Here is an 18,947-nt window from a genome sequence, read left to right as displayed (position 1 = left end):
ATAAGCCTAGGGTGGGAAATGCAGCCGCTACTGCTAAGTTTTAATAATCAAAATAAATACCAATAAAATGACATTAATTGAGGCATCAGTGGGGTATATGTTTTTCAATATTTATTTAAAAGAAAAACAGTAAACTAGCTCTGTAAGTGGAGAAGAGGGTCAACAAAAACAATGAGTACTACCCCACGCTCATTGCACAATGGCAAACTGGCAGCAGACTCGGTCCCGGAGGAGATGTAAGGGGAAATAAGTATTGCTAGTGGGAGCCTAGGCCAGGGCACTGGAGGGTCTGGTTGCGGGTGGCCTAATTTGCACACAAAGGACAGAGGGTGCTAGTCTAGAGGGACCCATGGCACCCGACTCGAGTATAAGCCGAGGGTGACTTTTTTCAGCACATTTTGGGTGCTGAAAAACTAGGCTTATACTCGAGTATATACAGTAGATTTCTTTGTTGTCCTATGGAAAAGAAATATGACACAAATTGATACAATTAATGAATTGCATCCATCACTTTTACCTTCAATAAATCTAATCTAGTTGGGATGTCCTCCTCATGGTATGTTGCAAAGAGACTTGGGTGCAACGAAGAAGTTTTAAATCATGTCGGGGTCAGCCATAGCAGACTAGTCTTATAAGAAGTGGCCACCAAAGGCTACCATCTAGTTTGGGTAGCAGCAATATAGGACAGTGGGTAATGGCAATGGCTACTGTAACCAGGGTCGGACTGGGCCGCCGGGACACCAGGAAAAATGCCGGTGGGCCCCGGCCCTAGTGGGTCCCAGCGGCCCAGTCCGACCTTGGCCGGCACTCCCTACACTGACTGTTCCTTCCCGACGCGTTCAATTTATAGGCGCTCGGGGAGGACGTCAGGCGGGGGCCCTGCGGGGGGGTTAGGGGGGCCCCTGAGGGGGGGTTAGGGGACACGTCTGGGGCACCTGCAGGGCCCCTGGGGCGGGAGCCCCGGTGGGCCCTGCACACCCCAGTCTGACCCTGACTGTAACCCCTTTTTGGCTGAAAACCAGTCAAACCACGGCTACTATAGATTTAAGAGCATGGGGTACACGCGACTCAGTCCTTCAGGATGGGCCTTCGCTAAATGGAAGTGACCAAACGGAGCTATGGTGTAGTGCAACTACAACTCACTGTAGCTGTGCGCTGTGCATTGGCGAATTGTTTTCTGAAACTTTAGTGAAAATTCGCCACGAAAAAATTCATCACGCAGAAATTTTTTTGTCGGGCGTCAAAATAAGGGCGCGGTCGCGGCAAAAAACCATGACAAAAAATAGATGCGGCGACAAAAAAATAGATGCGGGCGACAAAAAAAAAACGCGCGACAAATGCGGTTCACAAATTTTTCGTCGTTTTGCAAATTTTCTTGCTGTTTTGCTCATTTTATGGCGAAGCGAAACAGGACAGATTCGCTCATCACTAGCCAGAAGGTTCTTGCAGTTGAACTATGGTCTATTGTCAGAGACAATCAATATGCAGGGTTATGCCAATATACTCACGCAGAGGAGATATCAAGTAATTGCACAGAAGGTAGAAAAATATGGTGTCCACCCGTATAGCCCACCTCAGCCGAGGGTGGGGAGGGTAAGGACCACCAACCAGCATGGCCTCCCTGTGGAGAGTAGCCTGGCCAAGTATCTGTATCTTCAGGGTGTTCTTTAGCAGCCAAGGATCCCTCACAGCCGACTATGGATCAGGGATAGAACTGACCTGATACCTGCGTCTTAACCGTGTCCTGCTCTAAAGGCAACAGTGCGTATAGGGAAGAGTACTTCCAGCTAATCTCTCCTGGTTGGAGCCGAAGCTGCTCTTTCTAACTAATCATTTTTCAAAATGACTTCCTATTTTTTTTAATAAAACAGTGCCTTGTACTTGATTCAAAATACTATAATTAATCTTTATTTAAGGCTAAACAATCCAATATAATGTTTAAATGAGTTAAGGTGTAAAGATTAAAATTATGGAAAGACCCCCTTATCCAGAAAACCCCAGGTCCCAGGCATTATGGATAAGTCCCACACCTGTATTAATAATAGACATGATAGTGGCCAACACCCCACTATTTTGTTCTGGTGGGCTTCAGGTGAAGAGCTGAAGTCTTCTATCAATGTTTTTCATCTTAATTTTTATTTACAGTGACCCTGGACAGAAGTGAATGAGCATTAAGGGGTGCATTAGAATGCCCCTTTCCCTGCCATCTGCCATTGGCCATTGGCCATTGGCCATAGGGAAGGTGGTAAGGACACTGAAGGGACCTGTGCCTGCCATTATATATCTGAATGACGCTCAAGTTAAGGGATGGATAGGTAATGCAAAGGGAAATGTCTACCTGTCGCCCTCACTAATTCCTTGTGAATACATTGCTGCCAAATGCAGTCAGTGCTGTATTCAGGTTGTAAAATCAGGTCTCCTTTGGCAAATCACCTAACATGGAAGGTAGGGTATAATGTCCAAAAACACAGTAGATTGCATAGGTTTTACACCCTGCTTTCCATGTTGTAACTGACCCCTGGTGTCTACTATGTCTACTAATAGTTGGCTCCGTTTTGATTGATTCTCAGAATACCCTTTGCCATTATCACAGAGTTTTGTGGTATCTCTACTGCCCAAAATGTTTTTTTCTAGGACTCATGCACCCAATGGACTTCTTTATATTCACATGTGGTATTCCCTATTGCCTTCTTCTCCTAGTTTTATGGCCCGAGTGGGCTGTACCTTTGTACCATGTTATTTCAGGAGTTAGCCCCAATATGATGAACCCAAAACCCCAGATGTTTTTTTTTTTTTTTTTTTCAATTCACTGTCAATGAACAGAATGGGTTTGGAATATGTGTGGGAACAATCTGCAGCTCTCAAACAGTAAAATCTAAACACTGCTGTGAGTGTTAAGAGAACGCCGGTGTTCTACAGACAATGGGCCAGATCTGCCTGTGCTGGAGGTGCACAAATACACATAAAACGATACCTCGTAACAATTACAGAACCTGTTGTGGGGGCCGGGGTACATTCATTTAAACGCGGCGCTTCTCTTTGAACCAAAAGAATTCTGTATATTTTGAGAATTTCTTTCTTTTTTTTTTTTAACTGCTGGAACAGCTGCCAGGCCTCCCCATAAATGTTTGTTTGAGGGAAATGTTTTATTGATTATAAAAGACAAATGTTTTTATAAATTGATTGCCCGGCTAGTGTCAATAAATCACTCGTCACTTCCTCCAGGTAGAAATTATTTCGTTACAGGAGCTGGCAATATTATTTACTAGACGTTTTACAACTTACTGTATATGATGTAGCAAATGGGAAGGCCCTCGACAACGTCCCCCCTTGGCTTGGCTATCGTTGTACTATCTGTTTCCACTTAGGGTGAATTTTGGAGCACTTCAGACATCAAATAATGCCCACAAACAAAGCAACTACACATTTTCAGTTCAGGCAGTAGCGATATGGTTTATAAATTTAATGGATCTTTATTTGTATGGGGGGATGACCTTCATTCTCCATTATTGACCCATGCAGTTGCTAGTGCCTTCTTCATGCATTTTGGTGACCACAGCTGCTCACTCTTGTAAATAGTACCCAGTTAAAGTGGTATACAGCTGGATGGCCATGTTCTGGGCACCGACATGCACATAGTTCATTCAAAGAATTGCATCAGGCTCAGTTATGCTGGAATAGTGCATTGTGGTTAAAAATATAGCACTTAAACCTTTTGCAACTTGTAGCTTGTTTCCCTTTAGAGGGGACATGTCACCATAAAAAATAATTCCAGATTCTTTTCTATTGTGTTTGTCAAGCAAGATAAACTTCACTTACACTATATAAATATTATAAATCATGTTTCCTTCAGTTTTGGAATTACACATTCACAGCAAATAAGTTTTGCATCATCCCAAAATCTTGTTAATGTGCCAGAATGGGGGACCTAATACACATACCCATGCACTGGCTACACAATTAGATGGTGAGGAGGATGGAGGATGTGAGGAGGGCAGTTACATCTAGAAAATGCTGAATGGAAAGTGAAAGTAACTGTCAGCCCCTCCTCTATAGAAGATACAGGCAGGGTAGGCAGTATATGATTGACATCTTTTATATGCCTTTATAGTGTGTATGGATGCGTTAATAAAAAAAATGGAATTTGGGTTTCATGTTTGATTTGAAAAGGAATTATACAGCTTTTTTTATGTCTGGGTGACAGGTCCCCTTTAAAAAATGAACCCTAAGGTCTCTACTGCTTATACATAGCACTCTGTTCTTTTGGTGCCTTTGTAGTAGACGTTGGTAAACCCGCAATGGCAGCCCTCACCCTTAAGCACTTATGCAGACAATAATAATTCTTTGTATGCAATGCACTGGTGCAATCAAGCAAATTCTTGGTATTGGCCCTTCAGATATTTAAGTACCGAGTCACACAAAACCATATTTCTATATTATCTTATATGGATATGGAGAAGACGGGAGATTATGGCAGAATATGAACCTGTAACAACCAATCATAACCGACCAATAGCCAACTGCTTTAGTTGCTACAGGTTACTGCTCTGGAGCAAAACAAAATGTGACTCCCCCAAAGTCAAGGAAATCTCACTTGCCGTGGTTATTTTTGGTAATAAATATGTAGGATCAGGTATTCACCCTCAATAAACACTTTGGAAAATCCATTGATCCTTAGAGTTGATATCTTTGCTTATGTTTCAGGTGGGAAACTGTTCTTTATAGGCCCAGGACCAATCCATCTCCGTGCTCATTACATTTTGGTAACCTCTGGAGGAGAGCTCCACGTGGGAACTTCAAGAGAACCATTTCTTGGTAAAGCCCAAATTTCCCTCTATGGAAGTTTCCTTTCCCCTCAATTATATCCATACGGTGCCAAATTTCTGGCTGTCCGGAACGCAACTCTCTCTATCCATGGTAAGTGAGAAATGGTCTTTATCTGTGATGATATTTATACCTTCTAACAAAAACATTGTTGAACATTTTCAGTGTCAAAATAGCACAGAATGCCACCAAAAATTCTGCCACTTTATATAGTAATTGGGTTACAGTATATAAGGATTTGTTCCACAGTTAGCTGATCAACTCTTGTCAATGGATAACCTCTTCCTACGGTGGATCCAAATTTGGCAAGACCTAACTGTTCCATTACTTCTAACAGAAACATTGGAGCAGTGATCCCCAACCAGTGGCTCGGGGGCAACATGTTTCTCACCAACCCCTTGGATGTTGCTCCCAGTGCCCCCAAACCAGGTGCTTATTTTTGAATTTCTGTACTGCCAAACAGAGTCTCCTGTAGGATGCCAGTCCACATAGGGACTGCCAAATCATCAATCAGAGCCCCAATTGGTATCCCCCAGGAACAGCTTTCATGCTTGTGTTGCTCTCTAACTATTTTTACATTTGAATGTGGCTCACAGGTAAAAAAAAGGTTGGGGATCCCTGCATTAGAACATACACAGGATTAGATACGGTTCAATAGAATGGAGAGATTTGATTATTTGCAAAATAAAGGCATTTGCTTGCCATGGCTGTGCCTTGTATGTATGTTCCTACTCAACTATAAAATTAAAAGCCTGGGTGAGCCACCCATGGCCCATCGCAAGTCTTTCAAAATGGAGGAAGAAAGTTGGTACAAAGAACGTTGCAAAATATAGATTTTTTTTACACCAGAACAACGCCTGGCATCATAGGCACCTAGTCATATGTTACTCCATTACTGGAGAATGCCACATTGATAGATACACTAACAAAATCATCTAAACCAAGAACATCTCTTTGGTTAAACATAAAGACGTCTGGACATTTCTGTCCTAGAGAGAACTCCCTCATTCGGTGCCCCTGCAGTTTCAAACCTGTTAATTGGCTCCATTCCGTGTTATATTTTCTCATGATCCCTGTGGAACCACAATGAGATCTTACCCCAAATACTAGCTAGGCTAACATCTCCGCCACATGTTCCTGGTTTGCCTTGAATGGTCGGTTGGGATAGATTGGCTCTCCTTGTTTCTGAATCTCATTACGGCACCTCTACAAACATTTATTAATCAGGAGTATTGCATATGTCAAACAATATATTATCCTAAAAGATACCAGATAATGGTTGTAATGTCGATGGAGTGTTAGTGGAACAAAGGCCTAAAGGAATACTGTCATGGGAAAACATGTTTTTTTTTCAAAACCCATCAGTTAATAAAGCTTCTCCAGCAGAATCCTGCATTGTAATCTGTTTTTCCCATGGGGCTAGCCATATTCTTCATTTCCCAGGGTGCCACAGCCAAGTGATAAACTTCACTCACACTTTACTGCTGCGCTGCAAGTTGGAGTGATATCCCCCCTTCCCCCCCAGCAGCCGATCAGCAGAACAATGGGAAGGGAGCAAGAGAGCAGCTCCCAGTAGGTATCAGAATAGCACTCAATAGTAAGAAATCCAAGTCCAGCTTGGGACTCCTCCAGTTACATGGGAGTAGGAGAAACAATAGGTTAGCTGAAAGCAGTTCTAATGTGTAGTGCTGGCTCCTTCTGAAAGCTCAGACTCAGGCACACTTTACTGCTGCGCTGCAAGTTGGAGTGATATCCCCTCCCTCCCCTCCAGCAGCCAATCAGCAGAACATTGGGAAGGGAGCAAGATAGCAGCTCCCAGTAGGTATCAGAATAGCACTCAATAGTAAGAAATCCAAGTCCGGCTTGGGACTCCTCCAGTTACATGGGAGTAGGAGAAACAATAGGTTAGCTGAAAGCAGTTCTAATGAGTAGCGCTGGCTGAAAGCTCAGACTCAGGCACAATGCACTGAGATGGCGCCTACACACCAATATTACAGCTACAAATACATTTGTTAGTTCAAGAATAAAAGGTTAAATGGCAGAGGGAATTATTTGCTGTGTAACAGTGTCATTTAGAAGTAAAAAGTACCCCATAAAAATCATGACAGTATCCCTTTAATTCAACGAAAGAAGAGCGCTAGGCCAATTTGTGTGAGAAAAGACTAAGGGCCCAAGCTTTATACAGTACGATGCACGGTCCCACGGCATGGCTACAATTAGCCGTCATTGGAACCAGTTGTGCAATCTATGATTTAACGCTGAGCCAGTGATGGAGTCGAGAGGAATGTATCAATTTGCATTTGGCCGTACGATTCCCATCAAACACAACGCTCCGTGCTGGTTCTAATTTAATAGCATTTGGGTCCACGGTATAGAACAAATTGGCGATCATGTCAATGTTATTTTTTTATAGGGATATCACAGTTCACCATCGTTAAACAAACAGACTTTGAAAATCTCAAGTCGGGTCACGGAGGACCAACTTGAGTGCAATTTTCAATTTTTTTTTTCTTTTTTTTCCCTTTTCCCTTTTCAGAAAGTGAAAAATATTCCACAGCCACGCTTGATTTCAGACTGTTTAGTGAGCTCTGTCAGCTGCCGGCTTTGATATGTTAATATGACTTAGAAAATCCCGCAATTCCCCATGAATGGCAGCCCCGGCGCTCGTGTGGTCGCGGTGCAGTGGGAAATGTCATTGTTGCCTTTGGCTACGAGAAGTATTCCTGCCAATCAGGGCCCGCCACCCAAAAGCCAGCTGCCAATCAGATGTCAGTCCAAAGCAATGTCACCGGCAGTATGGGAAATTGGAATATTTGACATTTTAATCATGGCTCTTGCCACTGTACAGGCAGCCTGTATATAAGGCGGAAAGGACTTTATTGATTGCCCAGTGTGGAAATTTATCACTGTCCGGCTTATTGTGTTTCCCAACACAACAAGTGACAGCGACGTTGAAGTCTAATTGCCTTGTTTCACCGCTGCTCCCTCTCCCGTTCAAATAATGTAGATTAAAACTCAACACCAAAAACATTAGCCTTGTTGGGAGCAACACCGCGGCCGTCAATATATTGACTTTTTCTCATGGAATTGTCTTTGTCTTGCTGCAGCGCTACATACGTGGGGCCCCATTGGCTTTGGCACGCTCAGTAGGGGCAGCGCAGCTTTTATAGGGGAACTATTATTTGTTACAACAGTGTTATGGAGCCAATAAATGTAGGTGTATATGTATAAGTGTTCCTTTAATTACAATGTCATCCTGTACTTATAATCCTATTTATATAGCACTGACATATCCACTCTACAGAGCTTACACTCTAAGGTCCCTATCCCATTCCCATCAGTCCCTGCCCCAGTGAGCTTACACTCTAAGGTCCCTATCCCATTCCCATCAGTCCCTGCCCCAGTAGAGCTTACAATCTAAGGTCCTTATCAGATTCCCATCAGCCCCTGCCCCAGTGGAGCTTACAATCTAAGGTCCCTATCCCATTCCCATCAGTCCCTGCCCCAGTGAGCTTACAATCTAAGGGCCCTATCACATTCCCATCAGTCCCTGCCCCAGTGGAGCTTACAATCTAAGGTCCTTATCACATTCCCATCAGCCCCTGCCCCAGTGGAGCTTACAATCTAAGGTCCCTATCCCATTCCCATCAGTCCCTGCCCCAGTGGAGCTTACAATCTAAGGTCCCTATCACATTCCCATCTGTCCCTGCCCCAGTGAGCTTACAATCTAAGGTCCCTATCACATTCCCATCAGCCCCTGCCCCAGTGGAGCTTACAATCTAAGGTCCCTATCACATTCCCATCAGTCCCTGCCCCAGTGGAGCTTACAGTCTAAGGTCCTTATCACATTCCCATCAGCCCCTGCCCCAGTGGAGCTTACAATCTAAGGTCCCTATCCCATTCTCATCAGCCCCTGCCCCGGTGAGCTTACAATCTAAGGTCCCTATCACATTCCCATCAGTCCCTGCCCCAGTGGAGCTTACAATCTAAGGTCCCTATCACATTCCCATCAGTCCCTGCCCCAGTGAGCTTACAATCTAAGGTCCCTATCACATTCCCATCAGTCCCTGCCCCAGTGATCTTACAATCTAAGGTCCCTATCACATTCCCATCAGTCCCTGCCCCAGTGAGCTTACAATCTAAGGCCCCTATCACATTCCCATCAGTCCCTGCCCCAGTGGAGCTTACAATCTAAGGTCCCTATCACATTCCCATCAGTCCCTGCCCCAGTGAGCTTACAGTTGGCCCAGAGGAAGGCAAAAACCCCATCTGAAGCCTCAAAGGGGGAAAAAATTCCTTCCAATCGGACCAGTCCCTGGATCAACTTTTACTAAGAGCTATCTCCCATACCCCTGTATTCCCTCACTTATTAAACAGCCATCCAGCCCCTTCTTGTACCTATCTAATGTCCTTTAAGGTGGAAGCCAACACATTTTCGGCACAAATAAGTCACACCTGCCTGCCCAGAAACTAAAAGCTGCGCCTGACACGCGTTTTGCTCGGTGTATTTTCCCACTATTATAACATTTTTGATCATGCACACCCTCTGATACTCATTAGAGTTTTGAGCACCAATGCTCTCTACTGACTTTGTGCTGTGCTACATTACCCAGCAGTCCCAGTGAGCCAGTAACTGATTCAGGGTGATGGGAGATGTAGTTTGACAACAGCCAAACTGGTTACTGTATTCCAGCTGCTAAAAAAAACATTTCTGACCAGTCACGCTGGGGCTCAACTGCAATCAGAAAGCATTTTGTTCATGATTTCCCCTTGGGATACGCTAATAGGGAAAGCTTAGTCATTTGATAGACTCGGAGGGAAGTGGCGAGAAACCCAACTACCCACATGGAACGTCTTAACAAATGATACAATATCGCCTTATAAATTATTCACGCCGCGTCGACTTCTCTAACTTTCTTCGGAAGGATTTGTTTTGTTTTTTTTTCTCCTTAATTCTCACATCCTCGGGAGTCATATTTGCAAAATGTCCAAAATTGGTCATAATGGGGCACACGTTCACTGTTGTGTAACAGACAGCTCCCATTAACAATAATGCGTAATTCAATTGACAGCAATGAAAATTTACCTAGCAATATGTTGCAGCTATAGCCGACTGCTCTTAGCATTTAAACGATCATTTCAGAGCGCTGTCTAATTCCTCCGGGCGCATATTCTTCGCCTCGTTCAATAGCACCATAGATTAAGCGGCAATAATGTAAAAATGGGAGCAGCTGTAGGCACGGAATTCTGGGTATAAAATGGCGTGACACTTTCGGCAAGCATCTCAAATACAGGTATTACTGCGCTATGCGCGTCACTGTCTCTTTGGGATAAGCGATAAAACGTCACCTATCGGGCATGGGCAATGAATATGAGATACTGTATATTAAATGATTTGTTGTCTAAGGAAAAGGAGGTGTATAAGGCTGAAGACACACAGAGCTACTAGTAGCAGCTACTTGTCACGGCTACTAAAATAGACAATGCTGATCCTTTACTGATAATTGTCTCTACGTGTGTTTAGCAGAGGCAATTCTCAGTATTGTCTATGGCAGGGGATTTTCTGGTATTTAGTAGCCGTGACAAGTAGCTGCTACTAAGTAGCTCAGTGTGTCTTCACCCCAAGGAGCTCATTTATAAATAGTAATGATGAGTGGAATTTTTCGGCAGGCATGGATTCACTGAGAAATTCCGCATTTTGCCATTGGCAAATGTTTCACGAAATGGGTGCAAAAATTTCCCGGCTGAACCGAATCCGAACCCTAATTAGCATAAATTAGCATATGCTAATTAGAATTCGGAAAGGGTTAAATGGGCAGTGAAAAAAAACTTACGCCGTGTGCGCGCAGCGATTTTTAACCCCTTCTGATCCTAATCAGCATATGCTAATTAGGATTCGGTTTGGGATTCGGTCGAATCCTGCTGGGTGGGTTCGGGGGTTCGGCGCATCCCTGCTCATCCCTAATAAATAGTGATGAGGGAATCTGTCCCCTTCACTTCGCTGGATAATTTGGGAAATTGCTGAAAAATTGGCGAAAGGGAAAAATTCGCAAAAACTGACTACTGCATGAATTTTTCGATGTGACTGTGATTTATTTGATGTCACCACAACTTATCTGACTTTTTTTTTATGCAATTGTGACCTTTTTGGCATGGATGCAGCTTTTTTTCTTACATGGCGGCAAATTTTTACAGCAGTTCCGCTATAAAAACAAGCAAATCGCTGACTGGTTGCTATGGGTTACTGCCCATGGGTCCAGTATTTTTAAATACGCCCTGGTAGCGACACTAAAGGCAAACATGGGAGGGGCATCCTTGAACTATAATCATTATTTTTGTCAGTTGTTCAAATACAGGTGTGTGGGGCCAGAAACTTAAACCTAGGATTCAGTTTGGGAAGTTACATGAAGTTATGATAACTGAATGGGAATTTTTCTCAACTTTGAGTATGGAGAATATGGCTTGGTTCGGAATATGGTGTTATCTTTTGTGGAGGATTCGGTATTTTGGCAAATTCCTAAATAATGGGATGTAATTACCCTCCAGAGCTGCTTCTGTTGCACCTGTCTGTATGGATTCAACTCCCATTTTATTAAAAATAAACATATTTATTGGCTTCTCTAAGGGTTCCCTCAAAGGATGGGCAAAAAAAATTTAACTTTTGAAGAGGTTTTAGTACTGGACAATACTCTGCCTCTTATATGTGTATGTACAGATAGTTTTAGGGCAGTGTAAGGGAGCACTTACCCTGGGTGCCTATAAGGGGTAGTTTGTTTATCAAATGTCCTTAGTTAAAGTAGAATAGCCCTAAAGCTGGCCATACACGCACCAATATTATCGTACGAAACCTTGGTGTGTGTAAGGGGGCTCTACGAGACGATCAATATTGCAAAGGCTGCGGATATTGGTCAACTCGCCAGGATCGGCAGGTTAAAAGATTTTGATTGGGCGCCTGAGCAAAATCGGTGTTTATGGCTGAATTGACAGGAGAAGGTAGAATCCCTATTGTTTCTACCCCCATATCTGACGATTCAGCCCTGAACATCAATGGGGGAAACACCAATGGTCACAGGAAAGAGCATAATTGCTACGTGTATGGCCACCTTAATTCATTTGGTGCCAAGGATGAGGGACATAGTTATTCAAGTGTTTGCAAAACACACATATAAGGAGAAAAGTCAAGTTCTTGGTCTATTTTCAGGATGGGTTCCCAGAGTAGCCTCCACACACCTGGCAATGGAGGCAATGGCCAATGACTCAACCTTAATTATAACTGATCCTGTCGACTGGAGAATTGGGGATGAAGCTGTGTTATGTGGAGCACACCTTGGGGAACAGAGGCACCAAGAGGAGACTTTTATCATCAAAAATATTAGCAATACTCTGATTTCTATCAGCCACCCTTTAAGGTAAGTGAAGAAGTGCAATGTATTCAAGGGAAAGTCTGTTTCATACATATTTTTGTTAGCGCTCCAGTTGCAGTGGCCCTAGACTCTATTGACTCTGAACAATGTCATTCTTTTACTTGAAGCCATGTCATGTTCTAGTGTTCTGGGTTGATCCAGCCATGTTAATGTTCCAGATCAATACTGGTCTAGCCATGTCAAAGCTCCAGGATAGGTCCCATGACCATTTCTACTGGAAATTACATACACAATACGATAAATGAAAATATTTTACCGTTTCTTAACCAACTTTGAATGAATGTTAATAAAATCAAAGGTATTTTTTCCAAATTAGGTATTCTTATAACATTTTAGAACAACCGGTTGAAGGCACAATGGTGTATCTAAGGCCAATAGTGGCCCTTCTAAGCAGGAACATAATAGTTCAAGGAAATCTAACAACTCAATACATTGATCACCAGAAGGAATGTGAACACATTGAGGACCCAGGTAAGATATTCATGCCAACAACATTACAAATATAACAATGTGTTTGTTTGAATCATGTGATCTGTTTTGTGAGACTGGGCACTGTGAGGTCCCCACTGAGCCTAAAAAGTAGAATCAAGTACCAATTATTTTAGTTGCATAAAACAAGAATAAAAACCATTAGGCCTACACAAATAAGATGATTTCAAATCTCTGCTTCTTCTCGACCAGCATATTTATGAAAAATAAAAAAGGCAAATCGGAAAAACTAACATGAAAAAAAATTACCTGAATGGAATTGCATTGCTCCATTCATTTTCAACGAGTCTCAAAAACCTCGATTTTAAATAATAATTACAATGATTTGGAAAATAGACCTCTCTTTGACTTCTTCAGATGCCCCCCAGCTGTTATCTGGTAAATTTAATTATAGTTTTTGAGAATTATTGATGTCTAAATCTCAAATATTCAAGAAAATTGAATTCAAATTCTCATTTTTCACTACAAACATCTTGAATTGCAGGAAAAATTCAGATTTAGAGAGGTCTTTTTGACTTCTACAGATGCCCACCAACTTTTAGCTGGAAAAATTAAATTGGAGTTTTTGAATTATTGATGCCTTTACAATTTTGAGATAAATTTGTATTCTTTCTAAATTCTAGAACATTTCAAAATGTAAAATTCCTCGGTTTTTCGTGGTTTTCGGTAAATTTCCACAAAAAAAAAATTGTAATTTGTGCAAAGAATACAAACATTTCGGAATTCTTTAATGCTTTGGTTACACTTTCATTCTAGACTATATTTTTGCCTATGGAAGGCTTCAAAGCCAGAACTGTTTTCATGGCATTTACGAATTTTTGGCTCGAAAATGTTGTGATTTTCGGAACGCAATTGCTATATTTCCGTACGAACGATAAAAGCATTGTCGAGACATTTTAGAACTACAGAAATTACCGTGGTTACTTTGAATTTACACCATATCGAGTTTCAAGGCCAGACAAAAAGGCATTTTAGTAAACGTGCTCCTAAATGTTGTTGATTTCTTATTATCTTATTATCTAAATTATTATTAGACATTATTATTTATGATTTATCTGTATCACTGATATTTATTATGTTTCCGGATGCTCCTGTAGCAGCGGAATGTTTCACAAAGCAATAGTTTAGATAGTTTAATATACTATTCCCAAGTACTACCTGGCCATAAAGGCCATAGAAACCCATTGTCACATCTGCAGAAAGAAAGTTGCTCCATGATTTCTGAAATATGAACATTTGTTTTCTGATATTTTCTCATCAGATGCCTCTACGTGTCTGTACGGCAGAAGTGAAAGAAGCTTGGGAACAAGGGATCTCGGAATGGTTTTCATAGCCCAAGCCTTTCAACACGAGCCCAGTTTAGTTCTCATTTCCGGAGTTCAGTTCCGGCACATTGGCCAACCGTTCAGGAAACAGCCCGGCGCCCTGACGATTGCTGGAGATATCTGTATGCCTGGTATGTAAAGGGTCAGCATGGCCGTAGGCCGACTACATTCCCCCATGGTATGGTAAAGACAACTGCATACACAGGGGAAATACTGGTCTCATAATCCGTCCCGTTTTGCTTCGGCGAAAAATTTCACAAAACAACGGGAAAATTTGCGAAACCCATTTGTCTCTCGACTTTTTTGTCGCCCGCGTCTTTTTTTGGTCACCTGTGCCTATTTTGCTGTGACCACACCTATTTATGACGTGACCGTGCCCAAGTTGCAGTGACCGCGCCTATTTTGCCGCAACCGCAACTTTTCTTGACGTGTGGCAAATTTCCGTGTTTCGCGAAACGGCTGAAAAATTTGCAGTGTAAAAATTTGCTGCGCATCCAAACATTGTTGCCCGCGTCAAAAGAATTGTTGTGGATGACAATTTTTTTTGCTGCAAAACATCGAAACATGCACAAATCTGTCCCATTTCGCTTCGCCAAAAAATTTACAAATCTTTAATGCCGAAAAATTAGCGAAACGGGGAAAAAGTTGTGCGTGAAAATTTTTTTACGCGCAACAATAATTTTGACACACAACAATTCTTTTGATAAGAGAGATAATTCTTTTTGGCGTAAGGCAATTCTTCTTAGAATTTTTACGCGGTGAATCCATGCCTGGATTGTCATGCAGTTTTGTGGCTCCTTAACGGGGTAGTTCACCTTTAAATTAACTTTTAAGATAATTTAGACATTGCTATTCTAAGACTATTTGCTATCTGCCTTAATTTTTTTATTCAGTTATTTAGCTTTTTCTCCAGCGGCTCTCCATTTGATATTTTAGCAGCTATCTGGTTGCTAGGGTCTTATTTACCCTAGCGACCAGGCAGTGGTTTAAATAAGAGATGGGAATATGAGTAGTACAGGGGCTGCAGGGGCTGCTAGAAAGACAAGTAATAAAAAGTAACAATAACAATAAAACTGGAGCCTCACAGAGCAATAGTTTCTGGTTGCCGGGGTCAGTGACCCCCATTTTAAAGCTGGAAAGAGTGAGAAGAGTGAGAAGGCAAATCATTCAAAAACTATAAAAAATAAATTATGTAAACCAATTGCAAAGTTGCTAGGAATAGAGCATTCTGTAACATACTAAAGGTAAACCACCGCCAGCTGTGGCCAATGTGACCAGTTGTACAGTTGTACAATTTATTATACATAGATATGTATAATAAATTGTGCGCAATTACAGGAGGTGATTTATCAATGTTTGAGTTTTTATTCATGTTTTGCGTGACCGTAATTGCCACTGCGTTCATTAATGAACCATAAAGTGTCTTCTCCTTGTTGTGCTGCTCAGTGCGACTCTCAGGGATGCGCTCTAGGCTAAAACCAAACTGTCAGTAGAAGCTCCGCTGTGTATCTGTCCGACATAATCATTTTGCTGATACGCACAACTCCACTTGATAATTCACAGAATTAATTATGTACATCTGTAGCTTCCAAACTCTGTTTATGTTCCTTGACAGATTCCTATATACGAGGATGCGCTATTACCCGTTCCTTTGCAAGGGGAATCAGCATTTCTGGGACTTCTGCTTTCACGCTAGAAAATAATGTTTTCTACGACATTAAGGGCCACGGTCTCCTTGTGGGTGAGTCAAAGTAACAGTGACTAGTGTCAGGGGGTTATAGAACGTAGTGGGGCTTATTTATAAACACTGGGCACATTTGCACCTGACCAGTGAGTCGTGACCCATAGCAACCAATCAATAATTACAGGTTTAATAATATAAGCAAACTTCTGATTGGTTGCCATGGGTAGCTACCCAGGTGCAAATTTGCCCAGTGTTTATAAATGAACCTCAGTGATGGTCTAGACAAAAGGATGCAGCTCATCCAGTTATTAAACCAAAATCAATGAGATTTTGGATATTTTACTATGGTCCATCACTGTTTGTGCCTTTGAATTTGAAAGAGATTGAAAGGCTTGAAAATATTGAAAAGTTTCTAGCCAATGATAGAATAAGCTACACATAGATACTTTATAGCCACTTCATAGATACTTTATAGACACTCCATAGATACTTTATAGACACTCCATAGATACTTTAAAGACACTCCATAGATACTTTATAGACACTCCATAGATACTTTATATAAAATCCATAGATACTTCATAGCCACTTACCATTTGGTTTGCTGAAAGACTATGGGTCGAATCCGAGTCCGAATTGGAAAAATCCGATTTGAAAACGAACATTTTGCGACTTTTTCGTATTTTTTGCGATTTTTTCGGCGCCTTTACGACTTTTCGGAAATTATCGCGACTTTTTCGTTACCAATACGATTTGCGCGAAAAAACGCGAGTTTTTCGTAGCCATTCCGAAAGTTGCGATTTTTTCGTAGCGTTAAAACTTGCGCGAAAAGTTGCGCTTTTTTCGTAGCGTTAAAACTTAAAAGGCGCGACGTTTTGCGCAAGTTTTAACACTACGAAAAAATCGCAAATTTTTGCGCAAGTTTTAACGCTACGAAAAAATCGCAACTTTCGGAATGGCTACGAAAAACTCGTATTGGTAACGAAAAAGTCGCGATAATTTTCTGAAAAAATCGCAAAATACCGATCATTACGAAAAAAATGCAATTGGACGCATTCGGCCCATTCGTGAGTAAGTAAATGGGCCCCTAACAATCCCAAAGAGACCCATTTTGTGTAATTGCTTATATTTTCCGGCATGGGAAATTTTACCTTTTCTTGAAAAGTTGAGCAAAAAGGTTCTTATTTCAGCCAGACTGCCCCCAACTAGGAAAGACATTGGATACATTTGCCCCCCCCCCCAGTGATTTTTACTTTCCTTCTCCTTTTAGACTTTTTCTTTCAATTGAATGTATTTGCTTGTTGATATTTTTGCAAATGAGCCATAAGGATATGAAAACAACATTTTGGGTTTGTTTTCTGTTTTATTCAAGGAGAACACTTAGAAGAAGACATTGAGATAAAAAATAACCTGCTGATACGAATTTCAGGAGCCCACGGCCTCTCCAGCACTGAGGTGTTAGCTCCTGCGGCTTTCTATATAAGGTCCCCTTCTAATATCATAGAGGTAAGGGTCTCGTTATTCCTGGCTTTTATAAATATATAGTAAAACTTCCAAAAAAGCAATGTTCCTAACATGTAGCATAGATAGGGGCCAATTTCTTGAATACCACACTATGCTGAACCACTAACAAACACTTTTCTCAAGCCATGGTCCTGCTACACATGCAAAACAATGATTGTAAGGTAAAGAGATTAGGTGCACATAGTCTGCTTTCAGCTTCGTAGCTCTGATTGGAACCTAGGGACATAAGGGGCAGGGCTAAGTAGTAGAATTCTACTGAGCAGGCATTCAGGAATGTCACTGGGAAAGCACATACAGGATACAAATAATAAGGAACAGAGGGTAGGGTTGCCACCTTACAGTCCCTAAGTCAGGGGGGCAGGGAGTGATGTCACATGGGCGGGGCTAATACAGGCAATTGGCCAATCACTGTGTTAAGGTGGCCACACACGGGCCGATTATAGCTGCCGATATCGGCCCGTGTAGGGGAACTAACGACAGGGCTGCCTGACCGACATCTGGCCTGAAATCAGCCAGATATCGATCAGGCAGGTTAAAAAATTTAGTTGGATCGGGGACCGCATTGGCTCGTTGATGCGGCCCCCGAACAGATTGTGCCTATTACCGTCGTTCTAATTCGATCGTTTGGCCCCAGGGCCAAACCACCGAATTAGCCTGAATTTCCGAACTGATTGTGCCTATTACCGTCGTTCTAATTCGATCGTTTGGCCCCAGAGCAAAACTAGCGAATTAGCCTGAATTTCCGAACTGATTGTGCCTATTACCGTCGTTCTAATTCGATCGTTTGGCCCCAGGGCAAAACTAGCGAATTAGCCTGAATTTCCGAACCGATTGTGCCTATTACCGTCGTTCTAATTCAACGGATCTAACATGTATGGCCACCTTATAGCTGCTGATATCGGCCCGTGTAGGGGCACTAACGACGGGCATGCCTGACCTGAAATCAGCCAGATATCAATCGGGCAGGTTAAAAAATTTAGTCGGATTGGGGACCGCATTGGCTCGTTGATGCGGCCCCCGAACCAATTGTGCCTATTACCCAGGGCCAAACGACCGAATTGGCCTGAATTCACCCAATATCGCCTACTCGTAGGTGGGGATATCAGGAGAAGATCCGCGACCTCGCCAAGCCAACGGATCTTAACAAGTATGGCCACCTTTAGTCTCAGAGAGTCCTGCCTGGTTTTCCAAACTGGGAAAGCTGGGTAGGGAGTTTTAACCCAAAATGGCCAAAAATGCACAGGTGGCAACCTTAATAGAGGGACAGGAACTTTACACATTTCAAAGGCCAGTGTGGCCACAAATGTCAAAATGTGAAATAACCTTAAATCTGCCTGTGTATGACCAACTTTAGTGTTTGGATGGGTGAAAGTGCTAATTGGTACTGATGAGCACCTCTGGGCACTACTACCCCATTGAACAGAATAGTATTTCACCGCATTTTTTTTTTTCATAACTTGTTAAAAATTCCCTGAATGTCGGGGAAAATATAGAACTGAAGGATTCCCAGGTTCGACATCTGATACCTCTGCCCCTTAGTTTTCCTTAGAATTGTTGCACACACCAGTCTTCTCCTTGTAAAGGCTGAGTAGGGCGAAGTCGATCAGGCAAAGTGGATAGAAAAATGTTTAAACCATTTCAGGAATTGTCAAGTGAAATATTTACAACAATAAAATA

The 18,947-nt window shown here is 42.2% G+C and overlaps 1 protein-coding gene across 1 annotated transcript in view; it reads left to right on the top strand.

Annotated features, from left to right (window-relative positions):
- The window catches only part of pkhd1 (PKHD1, fibrocystin/polyductin), a 301,224-nt gene that overhangs the window by 112,520 nt on the left and 169,757 nt on the right, over positions 1 to 18,947 (top strand). Inside the window, exons 37-42 of the mRNA XM_002933603.4 lie at positions 4,705 to 4,917; positions 12,026 to 12,233; positions 12,565 to 12,719; positions 13,999 to 14,193; positions 15,678 to 15,803; positions 17,119 to 17,252. Coding sequence (XP_002933649.4) covers positions 4,705 to 4,917; positions 12,026 to 12,233; positions 12,565 to 12,719; positions 13,999 to 14,193; positions 15,678 to 15,803; positions 17,119 to 17,252 — 1,031 coding nt within the window. The remainder of the gene's footprint in view (positions 1 to 4,704; positions 4,918 to 12,025; positions 12,234 to 12,564; positions 12,720 to 13,998; positions 14,194 to 15,677; positions 15,804 to 17,118; positions 17,253 to 18,947) is intronic.

The sequence above is a fragment of the Xenopus tropicalis genome, chromosome 5 (assembly GCF_000004195.4).
Source record: "Xenopus tropicalis strain Nigerian chromosome 5, UCB_Xtro_10.0, whole genome shotgun sequence".
Lineage (NCBI taxonomy): Eukaryota > Metazoa > Chordata > Amphibia > Anura > Pipidae > Xenopus > Xenopus tropicalis.
This window is presented reverse-complemented; position numbering and strand designations above follow the sequence as displayed.